We start from the raw sequence: 19,229 nt of genomic DNA, 5'->3' as shown, positions 1-19,229 counted from the left end.
GAGTACTTACATGATAAAATTTATGAGAAAATATGGTTGCAGGTCATTTCTGGTTTTTGCAGCAGACATGGCTAGTATACAAGGTTAACCTGTCCTATGTAAAGACATGATATCCTTCTGACTTTACATCAGTCACTCCCTTACCTCCCCAGCCTTAAAGCATTACTTTCCAACATCATATTTTTAACTCAAAGATAAAAATAATAATGGTTGATATGATACATTTAGTTGCATTTTTTTTTTCTCTCAGAGTTGCATTTGGGAACTGCAATGGGTTGGCTGTGGTGGATTTTATACAGAAGACAGTACTGTTAAGCATGGGGACCATTGACCTATATAGATCAAGTGACCTATACCAACGACAACCACGGTCTCCTCGAAAAAACAAGCAGTTCATTGCAGGTAGGAGATAAAACAAGATGGTTTTGAGCTTGGTTAGCTCTCCTGTTTTCTTGCCTTTAGATTTCTTGTCTTTCTTCTGTGATGCCATTCAAATGCATAGCATTGTAAAGTCAACAAATTTACAATACCATGTAAGTAAATTTGGACAGAAACATAGTAAGAATCTTTGAAAGGGTAAAGAAGTGGTTTAAACTTCAGTTTTCTATTAGGAAACATCACAAGTTTAAGCTGAATTCCTAATAACAGAAAATAAGAAGCTATTAAATATAAAAATGCTAAGAAAATCAGGCTTTTTGGTTAAAAGACCTGCTTGCAATGGTTATGTAAAACAGGATAATTTTCTTCTAATATAACTTTAAAAATATAACTTAAGGTCATTCACTACTTAAAAATTATCTCCATTTTTTTTAGCTGTCACCTTTCCTCGTTAGATGGTGACTTTCTTAGAGGTATTTTTACAAAATGCAGTAAACATTATTCATTAATATTTTAAATTGCTATAAAAGATAATTTTTCCTGACAGGACCAATTATAAAAGAAAAATATATAACGTTATTAGATGATATCCCAAATCATCCAAAGTTTTACTGAAATTTCAGTGTGTATATACAAGTAGTTGGCTTTGTAAACATTGCCAAAATTTTTTATATTTTTTGTCCACTGATATAGTCTAGTTGGTAAAAAAATTAGTTGAGTTAAAAGGTTTGCATATGGAAATGCATCTATAATATTGTTATTTTTAGACAGCTCTTTAAATTTTCTGTTTTTTAAAAAATAATCAATTGAATATTAACACCTTTACTAAATATGCCCATGCAAACACTACTTTAAAGTAAAAAGACTACTTTATGGTAGGTGTTATTTCTTAAGTAACCAGTGTGTCAAATTGAAAATGTAATAATGAAGGAAGTTTCAGAATACTGAAATTCTCCCTCTTTGTTAATCTTTCTTTTGTAAACCTCAACCCTTTCCAAATTTCTAGTTTAGACCCTTTTCCGAAGCATGACATTTCTCCTTCAGAACCTGGAGTTTCTTAGGTTTTTGTTAGGGATCTCAATTTTTAGCAATATTTTAGAATGCTAGAAATGTTAAAAATTATACAGGTTCTGCTTCTACCACTTCTGGCTTTTGAAAGAAAGGCAGAATAAGAGAAGATTGATCTTTGAAAGTTTGTCGACTCTCAGTAGGAAGATGTCAGGGGATAGTAGGCATTGTTCACATGCTGAAAACACCAATTCAATCAGAAAAACTGTAGATCCTATGACAGCATCTGTTATCTGCTAGATATACACCATAGGGTGACAAAATATGTTGTGACAGAGGTAATACAACTGTTATTTAATTTAAACTTATTAAGCCTCAAAAATTATGATTAGAGTTTAGACTTTTATGATTTTAAATATAAGCAGAGTTTACTCATTGTATATAATAAAATTAGGGAAAATTGATGATTTTGTACTCACTTTGTTATACAAATAAAATATTAAAGACAAAAATCCCTAAGCTTTCTTTTTAATACCAAAGACTAAAGACAACCATTTTTATACTTATGAGGTAGCATAAATATTATTTGTAAGCCAAATAAGTTTACTATGTAAAAAGCATATAAGAAGATATGCTATTTTTATAAGATATTTGATTGAATAAAATTATTATAGCATTCTCATCATTCATCTATCACCTCTTACTTTCTAATTGATTTATTTTTTTAATATTTCCTCTCTAATTTGATTACCTAAACTTGCTGCAATTTCTTCATCTTGGCTGTTCTAGATTCTGGTATGATATCACTTCCTTTCACTTTAGACTATTTTTCTCTCTTTCTTCTGCCTGCTGCTGATGCTGGTGCTCTGGCATGTTCCAAAGACAACTTTTGCATGCGTGGCCTGTCTAACTTTTATCCTGATTTAACGAAACGGATCCGTACTTCTTATCAGAGTAAGTTCTATAAAGGCTAGGCAAATAGCTTTTTTAAGTCATAATGCTTGAGTTAAATCCACACATCTGTGCTCAGTAATGTGTTTTTTAAAACACATTCAGCTTGCATGCAATTTTTTATTTTGTTATGGAAATGCAACCTGATAATTTAAAAATTATACAAGTATTTCAAATAGTTATTGTCATATACCCATTAATCATATTCATTGTTTCAGTGTTTATTTCAAACCATGCCCCGTTAGTCCAAGAGTCATTGTCTTTTGTTCTGAGGAGGAAGAGCCATGGTGTCCTTGTAAATAATAAACCTAATATTCTAGTATCAATAATAATTGAATGCTTTCTTATTTTGGAAACCTTGTGCCATTCTATAAAATCATTCTGTAAATTATTCTAGCTCTTTCTAATTTCTGATACTTTTTATGAATATAGAATATACATGCACATATCTTTAGTGATTTTAGGAACACTGTAAAATTGGGAATTAAGGTCACAAATATCCAGTAATATTAACGTTTATCATAGTATCAAATGAAAATATGAAGAGAGTGGAATAAGATATTCTAAAAAATGGTTCAGAAAGAGTGGAAAGGTGTAGTGATACTAGTGTTGTGTATATGTTAATGTTTAAAAAGGCTGCTTAACAATACAGGTAATATGACCTATTGTATAAAATATATGTACACACACGTTTGTATTCTGAATTTCTTCAGATTTCACCTCACCAGCTTGTAGGTACTTAATGGAATCACATCACTTGTAAAAACCTATAACTTTGTGTTCCATTAGCTAAAAGAAGTCAATCCCTCTGAAATCCTTAAAAAATTTCTCGGAGTGCCCAGAGGGTGACTTACTTTTGCTCTTAAGTATTCTCTAGTTTTCTGTTCCAGCAGAGCACTTCCCACTGCCTCTTCTCCTGGTGCCGCCTTATGATAGAACGCTGATATCCTTGTTGGCTTCTGCTATTACTAAAACAGAAACTTATTAGATATTATGATAATATTTCTTGACCCCTGGAAATTATATGAAATTTTAGTTTCTATAAATAAAATTCTCATAGAAGTTTTATTGGAACACAGCCACACCCATTCATCTACATATTGTCTATTGCTGTTTCCAGACTACAATGGCAGAGTTGAGTAGTTGCAACAGAAACCACATGGCCCATGAGGCCTAAATATTTACTATCTTGCTCTTCACATAAAGGGTTTCAGTCAAAACCTTTCCTAGAAGTAGGCTCCAGTTGTTTAACACACATACGCAGACTTCTGAATCCTAGTTGAATCTTCTGAAGGTGGAATCCCCCATTTGTGTGTGTGTGTATCCACTTATACAGATAGGAAAAGTTTCTGGAACATGAGATTGTAGATTTTATAAATTTCTTCTAGTTTTAATATACTTGATATTTCTATAATAAATATTTAACATTTTTATAGTAAAAAGAGGAATTGGATTCTGAGGCTAAGAAGCAGAAGCAGGCACTTAGTTAATATGAATTCTACAATATCAGCCGTGATGTAAAGGTTAAAGAAGTTCTGAGTCACGCTCATTTACCTCTGATTACTTCAATAATCTTATATTGCCTTCAGAATAAAAAAGCCAAGATTTTAAACCTTCATTCAAGGTGTTCTAAGATATAATTCTTTTCTACATCTTCAAATGAATTTTCTACTCCTATAAACATACTCCTCTTAAACCACATGTATCTTAGTACTCTTATAATTTACTCTCCTTAGATTTCAGTCCCTATGGTAAACCTTTCTTGCTGCCATCAGAGCCCTTTGTGCCAATTCCTTAACTGTCTACAGTGCCAACAGTGTATAGGCTTGTACACAGTGGTGTCTGAACCATTTAGTTGATACTTAGCCTAGATTCATTTGTATGTTTACATATTTTATGCATATGCACTACCTTTATAAATGCATTATAGGAACCTAAAGACCATATCTGAAATTCTTACTGTCATCTACACTGAGCCCAAGTATAAGCTCAGCAAGTCAATGATGATGGTTGTCGGTTAATGCATGGCAGCAGATTCTTTTTGCTCACATAAACAGCCAGGGGACTTCTCAAATTTGACAAATGGGAGCAGAAATAACTTCTGTAGTTACTGGGTTCACTCATATTTTGCAAAAGAAATTAGTCTCTTCTAAACAAAGAATTGAAGCATCAAAACAGAAGTAAAATAAAGTCCTTAGAAGGCCATAGAGAGATGCTCCATGTCTCCCATTAATGAGCCACCTGGGGGCTCAGACAAGCCCTGGGATTTGAAATCAGTTCTTTAAAGCCTTCTTTTGATAACCAATATCATATATTTTAATAAGGGACTGACTCTTCAATGATTTGAAGGTATAGTCTGGAATTTGCTTTTAAAAATAAATTTTATGAAAATATAGCTTTAAGTTTAACTATTGGATCAATTAACTTTGTTACATTTCTGCAGATTCATTTTATTAAGATTGTATGGCCTTTTTATGAATTGTTTCCTAGCTTTCAGAAAAGCATATATGCATTGTCCCTATTTGGGGAAACTTAACCCACTTCCAGTGAGTGTCTGTTTCTATTCTGGGATTGTGCTCAGCAATCTGACTCAGTGTTATATTATTTAATGGTTATTATAACTCTTTGAGCCAGATAAGTATTTATTAGTAGATTCCCCTATAGATGAGAAAATTGAAGTTGAAAGAGATTAAATTAGTTTCTCAAAGTCACATAGAATAAGTAGGAAACAAAATTAGGCCTATCTGATACAAAAGTGACTTCACATGCTTTCCACTATATTATCCTGTGTCTCTAAGTGTCTCAGAGTTTCAGGTGTGTTGGAAACCAATTCTGTTATTCTATAATAATAAACCACTTTTTTTTTATAATTTAAGTCATCAATGAGAATGTATTCAAAAATGAAACAATTTAAAATTGCTTTTTACAACTGAGATTGAGTAAGTTGTTCTCTGAAATCCATTTTTATATTTTTTATATCAGTTTTGCTCTTTAAGTGTTATCACAGTCTATTTTGAACCTTACACTTTTTATTTCTGAAAATTGAATCTCAATATATCATTTAATTTCTCAAAACTCAGTAAGAAAGCAAACAACCCAGTAAAAATAGGGGCCAAAGAAGATACAATGATAAAAATAAGCATATGAAAAGACACTCAACAACATTCATTATTAAGAAACTCAAAACTACAATGAGATTGTAGAATAGATAAACAAGATTATACTGTATAGCACAGGGAAATATATACAAGATCTTATGGTAGCTCATGGAGAAAACAATGTGACAATGAATATATATATATTCATGTATAACTGAAAAATTGTGCTCTACACTGGAATTTGATACAACATTGTAAAATGATTATAAATCAATAAATGTTAAAAAAAACTACAATGAGATATCATGATACATCTATTATAGTGGCTACAATTAAAACGACTGATGATAGCCAGTATTGGCAAGAATGTAGAAGAAGTAGGGGGAAGGGTACAGTTCTAGTGGTAGAGCACATGCTCAACACCCAGGAGGTCAGGGGTTCAATCCCCAGTACCTCCTCCAAGTGAAAATCAATGAAGAAGCCTAATTACCTCCTCCTCATAAAGAATGTAGAGGAAGTAGAACTGCTCCCATCCTACTAGTGGGAGTGTCTGTATAACCCCTTTAGCCGGTTCTTAAAATTTTTAAACTTACTCTTATAATATGATCTAACCATTTTACATCTAGTTATTTACCCTAGATAAATGAAAGCATATATCCATGCAAAGACATTCATAGCAACCAAAAATGCAAAACATTTGTAGTAGTCAAAAACAAACAACTGAAGTCTCTATAGAAAGGTAAATGATTAAATGAATCTGTTATATGCATTCAATGGTTTACTGCCCAGCAATTAAAAAGGAGTGCACTATTGATATGTGCTACACTATGGATAAATATCAAAATAATTACACCGAGTCAAAGGGCACATACTGTATGATTTCACCTATTTCATTTATACAAAATTCTATGAAATGAAAACTGCTTCAGAGTGACAGACAGCAGATCCTTGGTTGCCTGGAGTTGGGAAGGAGGGTTACAAAAGGACACAAAGAAATTCTGGCATGATGGATACATTTATCTTGATTATTAGAGATGATTTCACAGGTGTATACTTATGTCAAAATTTATCTAAATACTTTATAAATATGTCAAACTTCCAAGAGCTATTTTTTAAAAGAAATAGCCACATGAAGAGCAGGGAGCAGTGTATTCCAGGCAGAGTGAGCAGTTTATAATAAGGTCCTAAGGTGGTAAAGGACTTTAACAATCTTCTAGAAATAGAAAGAATGCCAAGGAGGCTGGGGGTATAGTGATTATGAGGGAAAGTAGGTTGATTTTGATGGTTAGATGAGCAGGGACAAGATCATACCAGCTTCTGAAGCAATTATAAGAAATTCAGTTTTATTTTGAGCAAGGGAATGATATGCTTTGATTTAAGTCTTAAAATTGTTATCCACACTGCTGAATGAAGAAAATATTGTGTGGCCAAAACAGAGTGAAAGCTAGTATACCAGTAGACCAGTATTGTACTCCAGCCAAGAAATGAAGGTAGCTTTGACTAGGGTGATAGCAATGTTGTTGGAGAAAAAATGATAGGTCCCAAATGATTAACACTTAACAGAGCTACTAATTATAATTCAATTTGGGAGACCAGAAAATGCAGTCAAGGATGATTTCCAGATTTGGGCTTGAGCCACTATGTCATGATATTATTTACAAAGATGAAGAATCTAGGGTTGGGACAGTAGGGAATAGGGAGTTACATATTAAATTTTGGTGTGTCTGTCATTTATCCAAGTGAAGATGTCAAGTGGACATAAACAAATCTGAATATCAGGGCTGTAATTTAGTATATAATGGCATGAGAAAGAAGTTATGTAGGGGTGAAATGGGGACACAGGAAGGGAAAATGATGGGAAGAGGGGGATTGTGGATAGAGACAATAGGAATTTCAACATTTAATTTCCAGAGGAAGAAGAGTAGCTGGCAGAGAGAACTTGCCAGAGAGAAGAGAAGAAATGAGGAGACTGTTGCAGAAGCCAAAATAAAAGGGAGTGTTTCCAGAAGTGGTCAGCCACATCAAATGCTACAGATAGGACAAGTAGGGTAAGCTCAGAAAAGTGACATGGGTATTGTGCTGTGAAGGTTTTTAATGACCCTTTAAAAAGTAGTTTTGGAAAAGTATTGTGATAGAAGCCAAAATTATATTAGACTAAAGAGTAGCAAGTGAAGAAACAGCACAAGTAATTAACTCTTTCAAGATGTTTAGATATGAAGCGGTGTATAAAGCAACAATTGTCAAAGCTAAAGAATGAAATAGACAAATCTATAATCATAGCTGCGGACTCATCACTTCTCAGTAACTGCAAGAACAAATAGACAAAAATTGGTAAGCCTACAAAAAATGTAAGCAACTCTCTTAACCAAATTGACTTGACATAAATAGACATCTACATCATACAAATGAATTTTTTTCAAGTAGACATGGAACATTCACAACTATAGACTGAATCATGAAAGAAGTTATAATGAATTATAAAGGACTGAAATCAAGTAGAATATGTTCCCTGATCATAAAAGAAATTAAATTAGAAATCAATAACCAAAATACATCTTAAAATCCCCAAATATTTGAAATTTAAGAATAGCTCATGGCTTAACAAGGAAATCACAGCAAATGTTACAAATACTTTTTAACTTAGTAAAAGTATGAACACAAAATATCAAAATTTGTGAAGTGTTGCTAAAGGAGTGCCTAAGGGAAAATTTAGAACATTAGATGCTTATATTGGGAAAAAAGAAAGCTCTCAAATCAATAATCTAAACTTCTTTGTTAAAACACTTAGAAAAAAAAAAAAGCATAACCCGCAATAAATAGAAAGGAAATTAAGATCAGAAATCAGTGAAAATGTGGTCAAACAATAGAGTAGCTCAACAAAAATCACAAGATAATTCTTTCAAAAAATTACTAAGATCCATAAAACCCTAGTAAGACTGATCAAGAAAGAAGAAAAAACATATATAACCAATACCAGGAATAAAAAATGGAGCATCACTATGAATTCTACAGATAAAAGTAAGATTATAAACAGCTATATTTCAGTATAAATTGACAATAAAGATGAAATTAAGGTTTTTTGACAGAAAAAATTACAAAAACTGACAAACATTGGAAAATATAAATATACTCCTATCTGTAAAAAAATTTTCTATTCGAAATTAAATATCCACAGCAAAGAAAATGCAGGCCTCAAATGTCTTTACTGATTTATTCTATCAAACATTAAAGGAAGAAATAACACTAATCTTATGCAGACAGTTCCAGGGATAGAAAAAAGGGAGGACTCTTCCCAAATGGTTTGAGTCCAGCACAATGTTGCAAAACAAAATCTGATAAATACAGTAACTTAAGGTGCAAGCCAGTCTCACTCATGAGCATCGACACAAAAATTATAAATATTACCAAATGGAAGACAGATACACATAAGAAAGATAAAATATCATAACCAAGGTGGATTTATTCCAGGAATATAAGTTTTATACTTGAAAAATCAGTGCAAAACACCTGATTAACATAATAAAGGAGAAAATATAATCATCTCAATACATAGAAAAAATTGTCATAATTTGACATTTATGTAAACATTCTCAGAAAACCAGGAATAGAATATGTCCTCTACTGAATAAAGCTCATCTATGAAAAACCTACAAATACTTAATTATGAAATAATATTGAAATATTGAATGCTTTTCCACTAAAATTGGTAACAAGGGAATTATGTCCACTCTCATCTTTGTCCAACCCTGTATTTGATGACTGAAGTAAGGGCAAAAGCAAGGTAAAAAATAACTTGAGTAAAGATTAGAAAGAAAATATTAAAACTTTATTCACCAGTGATATTATGATATATGTAGGAAACCCAAAGGAATCTACAGAAAAGCTACAAAAACAATATATGAACTTCACAACGATGATGAATACAAGTCAGTATACAAAAACCAATTCTATTTCTACATAATACCAAACATTTGAGAAATGTATTTATTTTTTAAAATACCATGTACAGGGTAGACTTTCAGGTAGCAACCTGAGAAGCACCATGGACACAATCTCCAGAGAGAAAGCATTAACTGGTAAAAACTGTTTTTAAAAAAACCAATCGTTTAAACTCTCTAGAAATTGTCCTAAGAGGACACAGAAAATGAAGAAATATTTATTCAATAAAATCCACTAAAACTTAGTAAAAAGTGAGAATCTGTGGACCTGAGCCACAACTTGTACTATACTTTTCCTGCCTTCAGGTTGCCAGCATCTCTTGTCCCCTCCAACCCCAGGATGGAAAGTCCAAATTCCAGGGGAGTGTGGCCAAGAAGTCAGAGGCTCCCTTCCCCTTCCAATTCCCTACTAATAGGATAGAAGTTCTACTCCAGGTATTCCAAGTGAAAACGATGAGGCCCTGAGCATTCTTACCACAGCTTGCTCATAGCTCAGAGGTTTCATGCCAAGAAAAAGTTAAGCTAAGGAGATCAGAGGTAACCACCCCCTGCCCACGTCCAACAAGTGACTCAGAAAATTTGCCCAGAGGAAGAGACACTGTAAGAACAGTGAACTCTGAAGCTCTTCCCAAAGGAACTAGCTTTATTTATTTGGGAAGTTCAAGCCTAAAAATGCCCTCAAAACCAATGACGTATCTTATAGAAATCAAATAGGAGGCAGGTACCTCGTCTTAATTAAGAGTAACCAGCTAGACCATAGGTGAGCTGGTTCACTAGGGAGAACCTGGGAAAGAGACTGCTAAGAAGACTTCTCCTGGGATTTGAACAGACCTCAAGATTGGCTTCAGATGTGACCCCTGCCCAAATTTAATGTTGAATAATGTATGTCCTAGGGTATTGTCTAAAACAACAGAGCAATCACCTGGCTGTGACTGTGACATCTAATAGCTGGAAATGATATCAACAGAGGCAGACAACTTGCCAGAGAGATCAGGGAAAGAGACAGTCAAAGAGAGCCCTGCTAAAATCACGGCTATCCCAGGTGACTGTATATACACTGAAGGCTGCACCCTCTGAGAAGCATCGTCAAAGTCTTCACAACGTAAGAAAAATAAACTAAACTAAAATAGTCTCGCCAAGTTACTAAACAATTAAACAAGCAAATAACAACAATAAAACCCAGAGAAGGGGGAGAGAAATCAGTAATCAGTATCCAGAATTGCTATATTACCTAAAATGTCCAGCTAACAAAATATTATGAGACATGCAAAGAAACAGGAAAGTGTGTCTCATTCACAGGAAATAGCAAGGTAACAGACATTGACTATGAGAGGGCCCAGATGTTGGATTTAACAAAGACCTAATAGTGGCTATTAAAAATATGTTTAAAGAACTAAAAGATGCCAAGCTTAAAGATATAAGGCAAACTATGATGATAATGTCTCATCAAGTATAGAATATCAACAAAGAGATGGAAGTTATGAAAAGGACCATATGGAACTATCTCATACCATACACAAAAATTAACTCAAAATGGACTACAGACTTGAGTATAAAACCCAAAACCACAAACTCCTACAAAAAAACATAGGTGGTAAGCTCCATGACATGGGTATTCGCAATGATTTTTTTTGGCTTTGACACCAAAGTAAAAGCAGCAAAATAAAAATAAACAGGTGGAACCATATCAAACTAAAAAACTTCTGCACAGCAAAGGAAACCATCAATAAAATGAAAAAGCAATCTACTGAATGGGAGAAAATATTTATAAATATTTTATCTGATAAGGGTTAATATCCAAAATGTATAAAGAACTCATACAACTCAATAGCCAAAAAGAAAAAAAAAAGATTAAAAATGGGTAGAAGATCTGAATAGATGGGGGAGGAAAAAACACTGTTAGGGTTATTATGTAATTATAATAGAGTAAATGCATATTTCTTCTCTTAACTGATTTAAAAAGTAATTTATGAAACAATATGTATGAAATTGTATTGTTAGGTCTATAATATATAGAAATGTAATATGTTTTCCAGTAACAAAACAAAGGAGTTGAGTAGGAGCAAAGTTGTATTTGAGTAAGCATATGACACCAGACGGATCTACCAAAACAAATGAAGAGAGCCAGAAACAGTAAATCAGGTTAATACACAAATTTTATAAATATGTTTGTTCTCCTTTCTTCTTTCAGCTTTTATTAAAAAACATAAAATTATATAAAGCAATAATTATAACAATATATTATTGGTTTTGTAATACATATGGATATAATATGTATACCAGGAATATATAAAAAGGAAAGAAGAAATGGAGCTATAAAAAAGTAACATTTCTATATCTCACTGGAATTAAGTTAGTACACATTTGAAGTAGATTCTGATAAGATGTACATGTTAAGTCTCAGAGTAACCACTAAGAGCTCAAAAAACATAGTGAAAAAATGTATTAAAGAAGTTAAAGAGTTAACCAGAGAATATTTACTTAATGATAAACAAAGCAGTATGTAAGAATTCAAGGAATAAGGAAACATGAGACATACAGAAAACCTAAAGTAAAATGACAGATGTAATCCAACTATATCAATAATAACATTAAATGTGGATAGATTAAACATTCCAATCCAAACACAGATTGTTGGACTGGATTTTTAAATAAATCAAGATCCAATTCTGTGCTGTCTGAAGGTAACACAAAACGATACAAATAGGTTGAAAGTACAAGGATGGAAAAAAAAGATCATGCAAACAGCAACCGTAAGAAAGCTGAAATAGCTCTACTAACATCAGACAAAATAGATTTTAAAGCAAAAAAATTTTACTAGAATTAAAGAGGGACATTTAAAATGATTAAATATCAATAAAAATGTTAAAAAACATGATTAAATGGTCAATATAGCAAGAAGATATAATAATTATAAACATGCACCTAACAACAGAACTACAAAGTACATGAAGCAAAATCTGACAGAATCAAAGGGAGAAATAGACAAAACAATAATCACTGGAAATTTCAATACTCCACTTTCAAATATCGTACAAGAATTAGGCAGAAGGCCAGAAAGGAAATAAAAGACTTGGAAAATGTCATGTACAAGACCTCTATACTCAGACCTATAGAAAGAAAATGTTTAAACATTATTTATATGGAGGAAAATACCATGTTTATGGGTTGGAAGAGTGAATATTTTTAAGATGTTTATTCAACCAAATCTATCTATAGATTTATCACAGTCCAATAACCTACTATATCTTTTTGTAGAAATTGGCAAACGGATTCTAAAATGTACATAGAAAAGCAAAGAATCTAGAATGACTGAAAACACTTTTGGAAAAAAACAAAGTTGGAGGATTTCACTACCTGATTTCAAGATGTACTATAAACCTGCATTACTGAGATAGTATGGTAGTCAGAAAAACACAAATAGACCAATTATTACAGAACAGATAATCCAGAAGTAGACCCACACATATATGGCCAATTTATTTTTGATTAAGGCTCTAATAAAAATCAATGAAGGGAGATCTTTTTAACAATGATGGAACAACTGGACTAATACATAGAGGGTAAAAATGGACCATAATCCCTACCTGATACCATAATCAAAATTAACTTGAGGTGAATTATAGTCCTGAAAATGAAAGCTAAAAATTAAAAAAGCTTCTTGAAGAAAACAAAGAATGATATCTTTATGACTATGGGGTGGGCAATGATTACTTATACAGAAATAAAAAAAATTCACAATAAAAGAAAAAATAGATAGATTGTCCTTAAGGTAAATTAATCTTCTGCTCATCAAAAGACATTTTCATTAAGAAAATGTAAAGATAAGATAATTCACATACTGGAAGGAAATATTCATAATAACCTACTTCTGACAAAAAACTCTTCACCAAAATATATAAAGAATTCTATTTAAACTTTGGCACTACTTAGTTCTGAAACCTTAAATAATTTAAACTCTTCAAACTGACAGTTTCTAATTTATAAAACATAGGGTTAGGCTAGACTGTCACAATGGATCTTTTCTAAAATTCTGATTTTTTTGAACCTACAGGTTTATTGGTACAAATTATATAGAGGACGGGGTGGTGGAAAGGAATATAAATAAACACAGTTTTGGTAATTGACAATAGCTTTTAAGTACTCCTGGTATGGGGATTTACATTAAAGCAGAAACTGAATATTTATTTACAGAGAAAAAGTATGTGAAACCTTCCAACAAGGGTAGGAAAACCGTAAGGTTATTTTATGAATGCCATAGGAATGCAGACTGACAGGTAGTGGGAATTACAAAATGTTTATTCTATTGTGCCTATCCTTTTATTTGTCAGCGAAATGACAATAGAAAATAAGAAATATTAGAAATGAGAAAAACATAGTGCTTATTATAAGAAGCAACTGATACCATTGAACACATCACTTAGTATTTATTACACAATACTGCATTTTTATAACTAACTATAAAGTTTTTAATTTGTAACATCACCTTAAAGGTTTTTTAAAAAACCAGTAACCATGTCTCTTGAAAGTGGAAGATCTGATTAGATCTTTTAAAAAAACCCTTCTAATTTGTATTATTCTGGTTTATTTACAGTGAAATTAAATCATTTATTAAAATGGCTATTTCATATGAAAAAGTAAGAGATTTTATATCTTTCTACCATCATGTTCAATTTCCCTTTGCATATCAGTTATTGCTCCTTTTTCTGTATTATTGTTAAAATTTTTCAAAATAATTATAACATGAGCATAGAAAAGTTTTCACAGGGGAAAAATCTTTTTAAACTTATAGGAATTAAGAAATAAGAATTATCTATGAAATGTTAGGAAAATTTCTAATTTTTTATCATTTCATTTTTAGGTTTAACTGAGCTGAATGACACTCCAGTTCCCCTGGAACTTGAGCGCTGCAAGTCTCCCACTTCAGGTAAACTTGAGTGGTATTTTTCAGGCTTCTGGTAATTCACTGCAGTAATCTACTGCCTTATTTCCATTATTCTTGTAATGTGAAATTTATAACTTTAGTAATTAGATGTAATTTTATTTATGAAATTTAATCATAAGTTAAAATAGATTCCAAAATAAAATAGAAATAATTATCTTAAATATTTTTGGCTTCCCAAAAAATTAAGATCAGAGGTACGAATGCAATATTTTAAAGACATTTAAAGGAAGGTTATTTTGCAGATATGTGATATAGTAATAATGCCAAGTAAAAATTGGTAATATACAGAAACTCTGTCTAATAGCTAGAGCTAAATTATTGGGAAATATATACTATAGTTACAGAAGCGTATGAAACCATTCTTCTGGATCATAGTTTTGAAACATGAATATTCATTAGCAAAGAAAAAATGGTAATACATGTCGGAAATAAAAAATCAAGATAAAATGTGAACCCATTAAAATGTATTAAAAATGTGAGTATCAAGATTCTTAGGAATAAGTCTTTAGGGTATGTGAAAAAAGATGTTAACAGTAGAAATTGTTGGGTGGTGACATTGTGAATGATTTGCTTATTTTTTTAAATTTTTATTTGTCTGATTTTCCTATAACGTATGTATCTAGTAATGTGTAAATTCTTAAACACCAAAAACATTAGGTCTATCTTTGACATTGAATTGTAGGTCTTTTTTCATAGCATATCAAAAAATAATTCATTGTTATTTAAGTTATTTTTAACTTCATACAAATTTATAAACATTTAGTAATCTCTTTAAAAAGCAGTGAAATTTGACTTTTAGAAATTCAGTTAGAATTCTGGTATTTCTTCAGTTTACTCCCTTGAGTCGTTAGTTGTTTATTCTTATTTTTCAGGAATGTAGGCTGAGTAGAACCTAGTTGTGTCCTGTGTAAATTTTTCTTTTAATTATATCTATTTAATCCTTATCTTACTGCTTTTATTTTAGAGATGTTCTCATACATTTACCCTTTCTTTTGCATTTCCTCTGGCATCATTCTAATTTAGGTGTTACACTATACCTAGAATATCACGAAAATACTCTAACGGGTGTCTGTGTTTTCCATTTTTCCCTCTTCAATTTCATTTTGCATATCATGTTCTTGTTTGTTTTCTGTTTTATACAAAAGTAGTATATTGTATGCATTTCATTATACTTTGCTTGTTTCACTTTACAGTGTATCTTGCTTTCCATTACATAAGGTATTTTCTCATTCTTATATAGGATATTAATTTGCATGCATGTATTATAATTTATTTCACCAATGAAAGGACATTTAGTTTAGTACCATCCTACTGCCTGTGTCAAACAAAAATTCTACAGTGACTAACCTTGGTACATTCCTCACTTTAAATGTATGTAGGTATCTAACAGGTATATCTAAATTCCTAAAATTGGAGTTGCTGGGTCAGAGTATACACTTTGTCTAATCATAATAGTCCCCATTGCTCTCCTTGGAGTTTACAATTTCTCTTCTTCCTGCAATAATATGCAAATACTGGTTATCATTTTTTTTGAAAGTCTGATAAAAGGGATATGTCAGTGCAGTTTCAATTTATCTTTCACAAATTATAAGCACATTATAAGTGAATTGAATACCTTTTCACATATTTAAGAGCTCTTTAAATAATTTTTTGTAAGTCATCTAGTCTTATACTTTGTGCGTTTTCTATAGTGTTGTTTGTTCTTTTCATAATAATTAATCCCCTTCATAAGTTGAGAAGATTTTCCCTTTGTGACATGAGATCCAAATATTTTTCTCAATTTAACTTTTAACTTTGCTTATAGTATATCTTGTCTTAGTGCAAGATAATCAGACCTTGATCTTTTAAGGACTTCTTTATGCTTAACAATTTAGATACTATTGGTTATCTACTTTTTTTTACGTTTTGGTAAAAATTCCCCCGTCAAGTCATTTATCCTTTATAGTTACTTATTTTGTACATTTGTACTTTCTTGGAAAAGACAAAAAATTCATTAGGAAAATTTCTAAAAATACACAGTGTACATATGCAAAGATTGAGAGTTTATCTTTCTTTAAGTAGGCTAATAGTTGATCTATTTTGCTGTTTATTTAAACCCAAACAATGATTTTATTGAATTTTGTTTTTTTTACTTATTTCTGCTTTTATCTTCATTTCCTCCTCTTTCCTTCATTTTATTTTTCCCTTTCCAACTTTTTGTGGTAGATGCTTAATTCATTTATAATTTCTTACATACTGATGTAAGTTAACAAGGCTAAATTTTCCTTTGAATATGCATTAAACATATAACTTTTGATAAATTATTATTGCATTAACATTTTCTATATAGTAGACAATTAGTTTATATTTTTTGGCCCAAGAGTTATTTAATGTAAATGTGTGGCATCAGGTAGCTTTAAATGTTACCTTATTAATTATGTTATTTAAGTCATACATGTCCTTACTTATATTTTGATGACTTGTCAAAGATGTGGAAAAGGTGAATTAAAATATTGTATTAATAGCATATTTCTATTTTTCCTTGTGTCTGCTGTTTATTTTTTTAAAATATTTATGTATAAATATTCAAAAATATATCCACAAAAAGTGCATTCTTCACCATTAATCACCATTGTTCATTTCTATTGTGTCCTTCACCTGAATTCACCCTAGTTGTTAATACCACAACTCTTGCTTTACTTATTTGTAATTCTTTTGTATACCTTGGCTTACGTCTTTTGGGGCAAATTGTTTTTTAACTGAGGTATAATATATAAATCTCAAAGTGCATAATTCTTAAGAGTTAAGGTAGACTAGTTTTCCCAAATGAATATTCCATGTAAACATACCCAGATCAAAATATGAAATGCTACTAGAGCCCCAGACACCTCCCTTATGCCCCTTTCAGCCACTAACCCTCACAAACTTACCTATGATTCTGACTTTTATCATAATATTAGTTTTGTGGATTTTGGACTCTATTATTACTGAACATTTAGGTGGTTTTCAGTTGGGGGCTATTATAAGTAAAGCTGTTAGACTGGTACAAAACTAGTCTTGTACAATTTTAATACAAATATAAACTCATTTCTATGTTACATGTGTCTGGGAGTGGAGTTTTGCAGTCATAGGGTATGCATATATTCAGCTTCAGTAAATACTATTGCGTTTCCTAAAGTGCTTGTGGGGAGGGTATAGTTCAGTGGTAGAGTGCCTGCTTAGGAGGTAGAAGGTCCTGGGTTCAATCCCCAATATCTCCAATTTAAAATAAATAAACCTAATTACCTCCTCTGCTAAAAATTTTAAAAAATTAGAAATAAAAATTGCTTGCACCAATTTCACTTCCATTAACAGTGTATAAAAGTTCTGTTTGTTACAGATACTTGCCAATGTTTTTTTCCCCCCAGTTTCAGTCATTCTGGGGTGTACATAATGCTATCTCATTGTGGAATTAAAATGAATTACATATCCCTGATGTCTAATGATTTTGATGAACTTTTATGTTTATTGGCTATTTTTAACATTCTCTTTTATAAGATATTCAAGTCTTTTACTCATTGTTATTATGTTGCCAACTTTTTCTTTCACTATAAGGAATTCTGTGTATGTATGTAGATACATACATAGACGTCTTTTTGTTGCATGTATACAGTACAAAATATTTTTCCCATTCTGTGCCTCACCTTTTACTTTCTTAAAGGTGAACTTTGATAAACAGAAGTTTTTAATGCTAATATAATTCAATTTATCAATATTTTCTTATTATTAGTGCTTTATGTTCTTTAAAAAATCTTTGTCCACCCAAGGTCATAAAACTATTTCCCTATCTTCTAGGAGCCATATTGTTTTATCTTCACTTTTAAGTTCAAGTTCCACTTGAAATGTATTTCTGTGTCTATTGTGAGGAAAGTGTTAAAGTTTATTACCTTCATTTAGGTATCCATTTATGAGAAAACTCATTTCCCCCAATGCACTAAAATGGTACTTCTGCCACAAATTAGCCTACTTTACTATGTATATGTGTGTTTCTAGACTTTTTTCTATTTCATTTCCATGTTTATCTGTCATTTATCCAGTTCCACACTGCTCTAACTGCTGTAGCTTTATATAGGGCTGACAGTGTAAGTTCTCCAATTTTGTTTTTGTGGTTTTCTTTCAAGAATATTATAGCTATTTTAGGTCTTTTGTGTTTCCATATAACTTTTTTTAAAAAAATTATCAGTTTGCACACAAAAAAACATACACTTGGATACTGACTGCAGTTTTATTGGATCTATAGATCAGTTGGTCAGAATTAATATTCAACAATAATGAATTTTCCATTTAGTGTCTATGTGTCTACTTTCAGTAAAGTTTTTATCTCTGTAGAGGTCTTGCACGTCTTTCACTAGATTTATTCCTCTGTATTGGATTTTTATGTTGTATATTTTTTATATCTTTTTGTGTGGCTAGAATATTAAAATACAATTAATTAATTACTTATTTTATACAGTTTTTAATACAGTGTTTAAACCCAGAAAACTTGTTAAATTTAGTTAATTTCAATAATTTGTAAATTCTTTTAGATTTTCTATATATCCAATTATGTTCCCTGTAAAATGACAGTTCTATTTCTTCTTTCTAAAGGAAGAAATTAGCTAGGACTTCCAAAACAGTGTTGAATAGATGTGGTTTTAGCAGATATCTTTCTTTTTTCCCCAATCTTATATATACATCTTTTAAGATTTCATAGTTAAATTATAAGGATTGCTATAGGTTTTTAGCAGACATCCTGCTTTTAGCCCTCTGCCTATGTTTCTTCTTCTATTGTTAGAGTAGATCTGGAAACAGCATCACTGTCATTTTATGTATGTATGTATGTATGTATTTAGCAAGGCAGACTCAGAGGACTGTGCATGCAGTCAAACATATTGCTTCAAAACAGGAAGGTTT

General features: G+C 31.4%; 1 protein-coding gene across 1 annotated transcript in view; it reads left to right on the top strand.

Moving 5' to 3' along the window:
• Positions 1–19,229, top strand: part of STXBP5L (syntaxin binding protein 5L) — a 288,793-nt gene that overhangs the window by 213,766 nt on the left and 55,798 nt on the right. The window contains exons 19-21 of the mRNA XM_031680678.2: positions 251–402; positions 2,269–2,340; positions 14,235–14,300. Of these exons, the coding sequence (XP_031536538.1) occupies positions 251–402; positions 2,269–2,340; positions 14,235–14,300 (290 nt within the window). The remainder of the gene's footprint in view (positions 1–250; positions 403–2,268; positions 2,341–14,234; positions 14,301–19,229) is intronic.

Source organism: Vicugna pacos, chromosome 1, assembly GCF_048564905.1.
Source record: "Vicugna pacos chromosome 1, VicPac4, whole genome shotgun sequence".
Lineage (NCBI taxonomy): Eukaryota > Metazoa > Chordata > Mammalia > Artiodactyla > Camelidae > Vicugna > Vicugna pacos.
The sequence above is the reverse complement of the archived record's forward strand: the minus strand, read 5'-3'. Positions and strand labels throughout refer to the sequence as shown.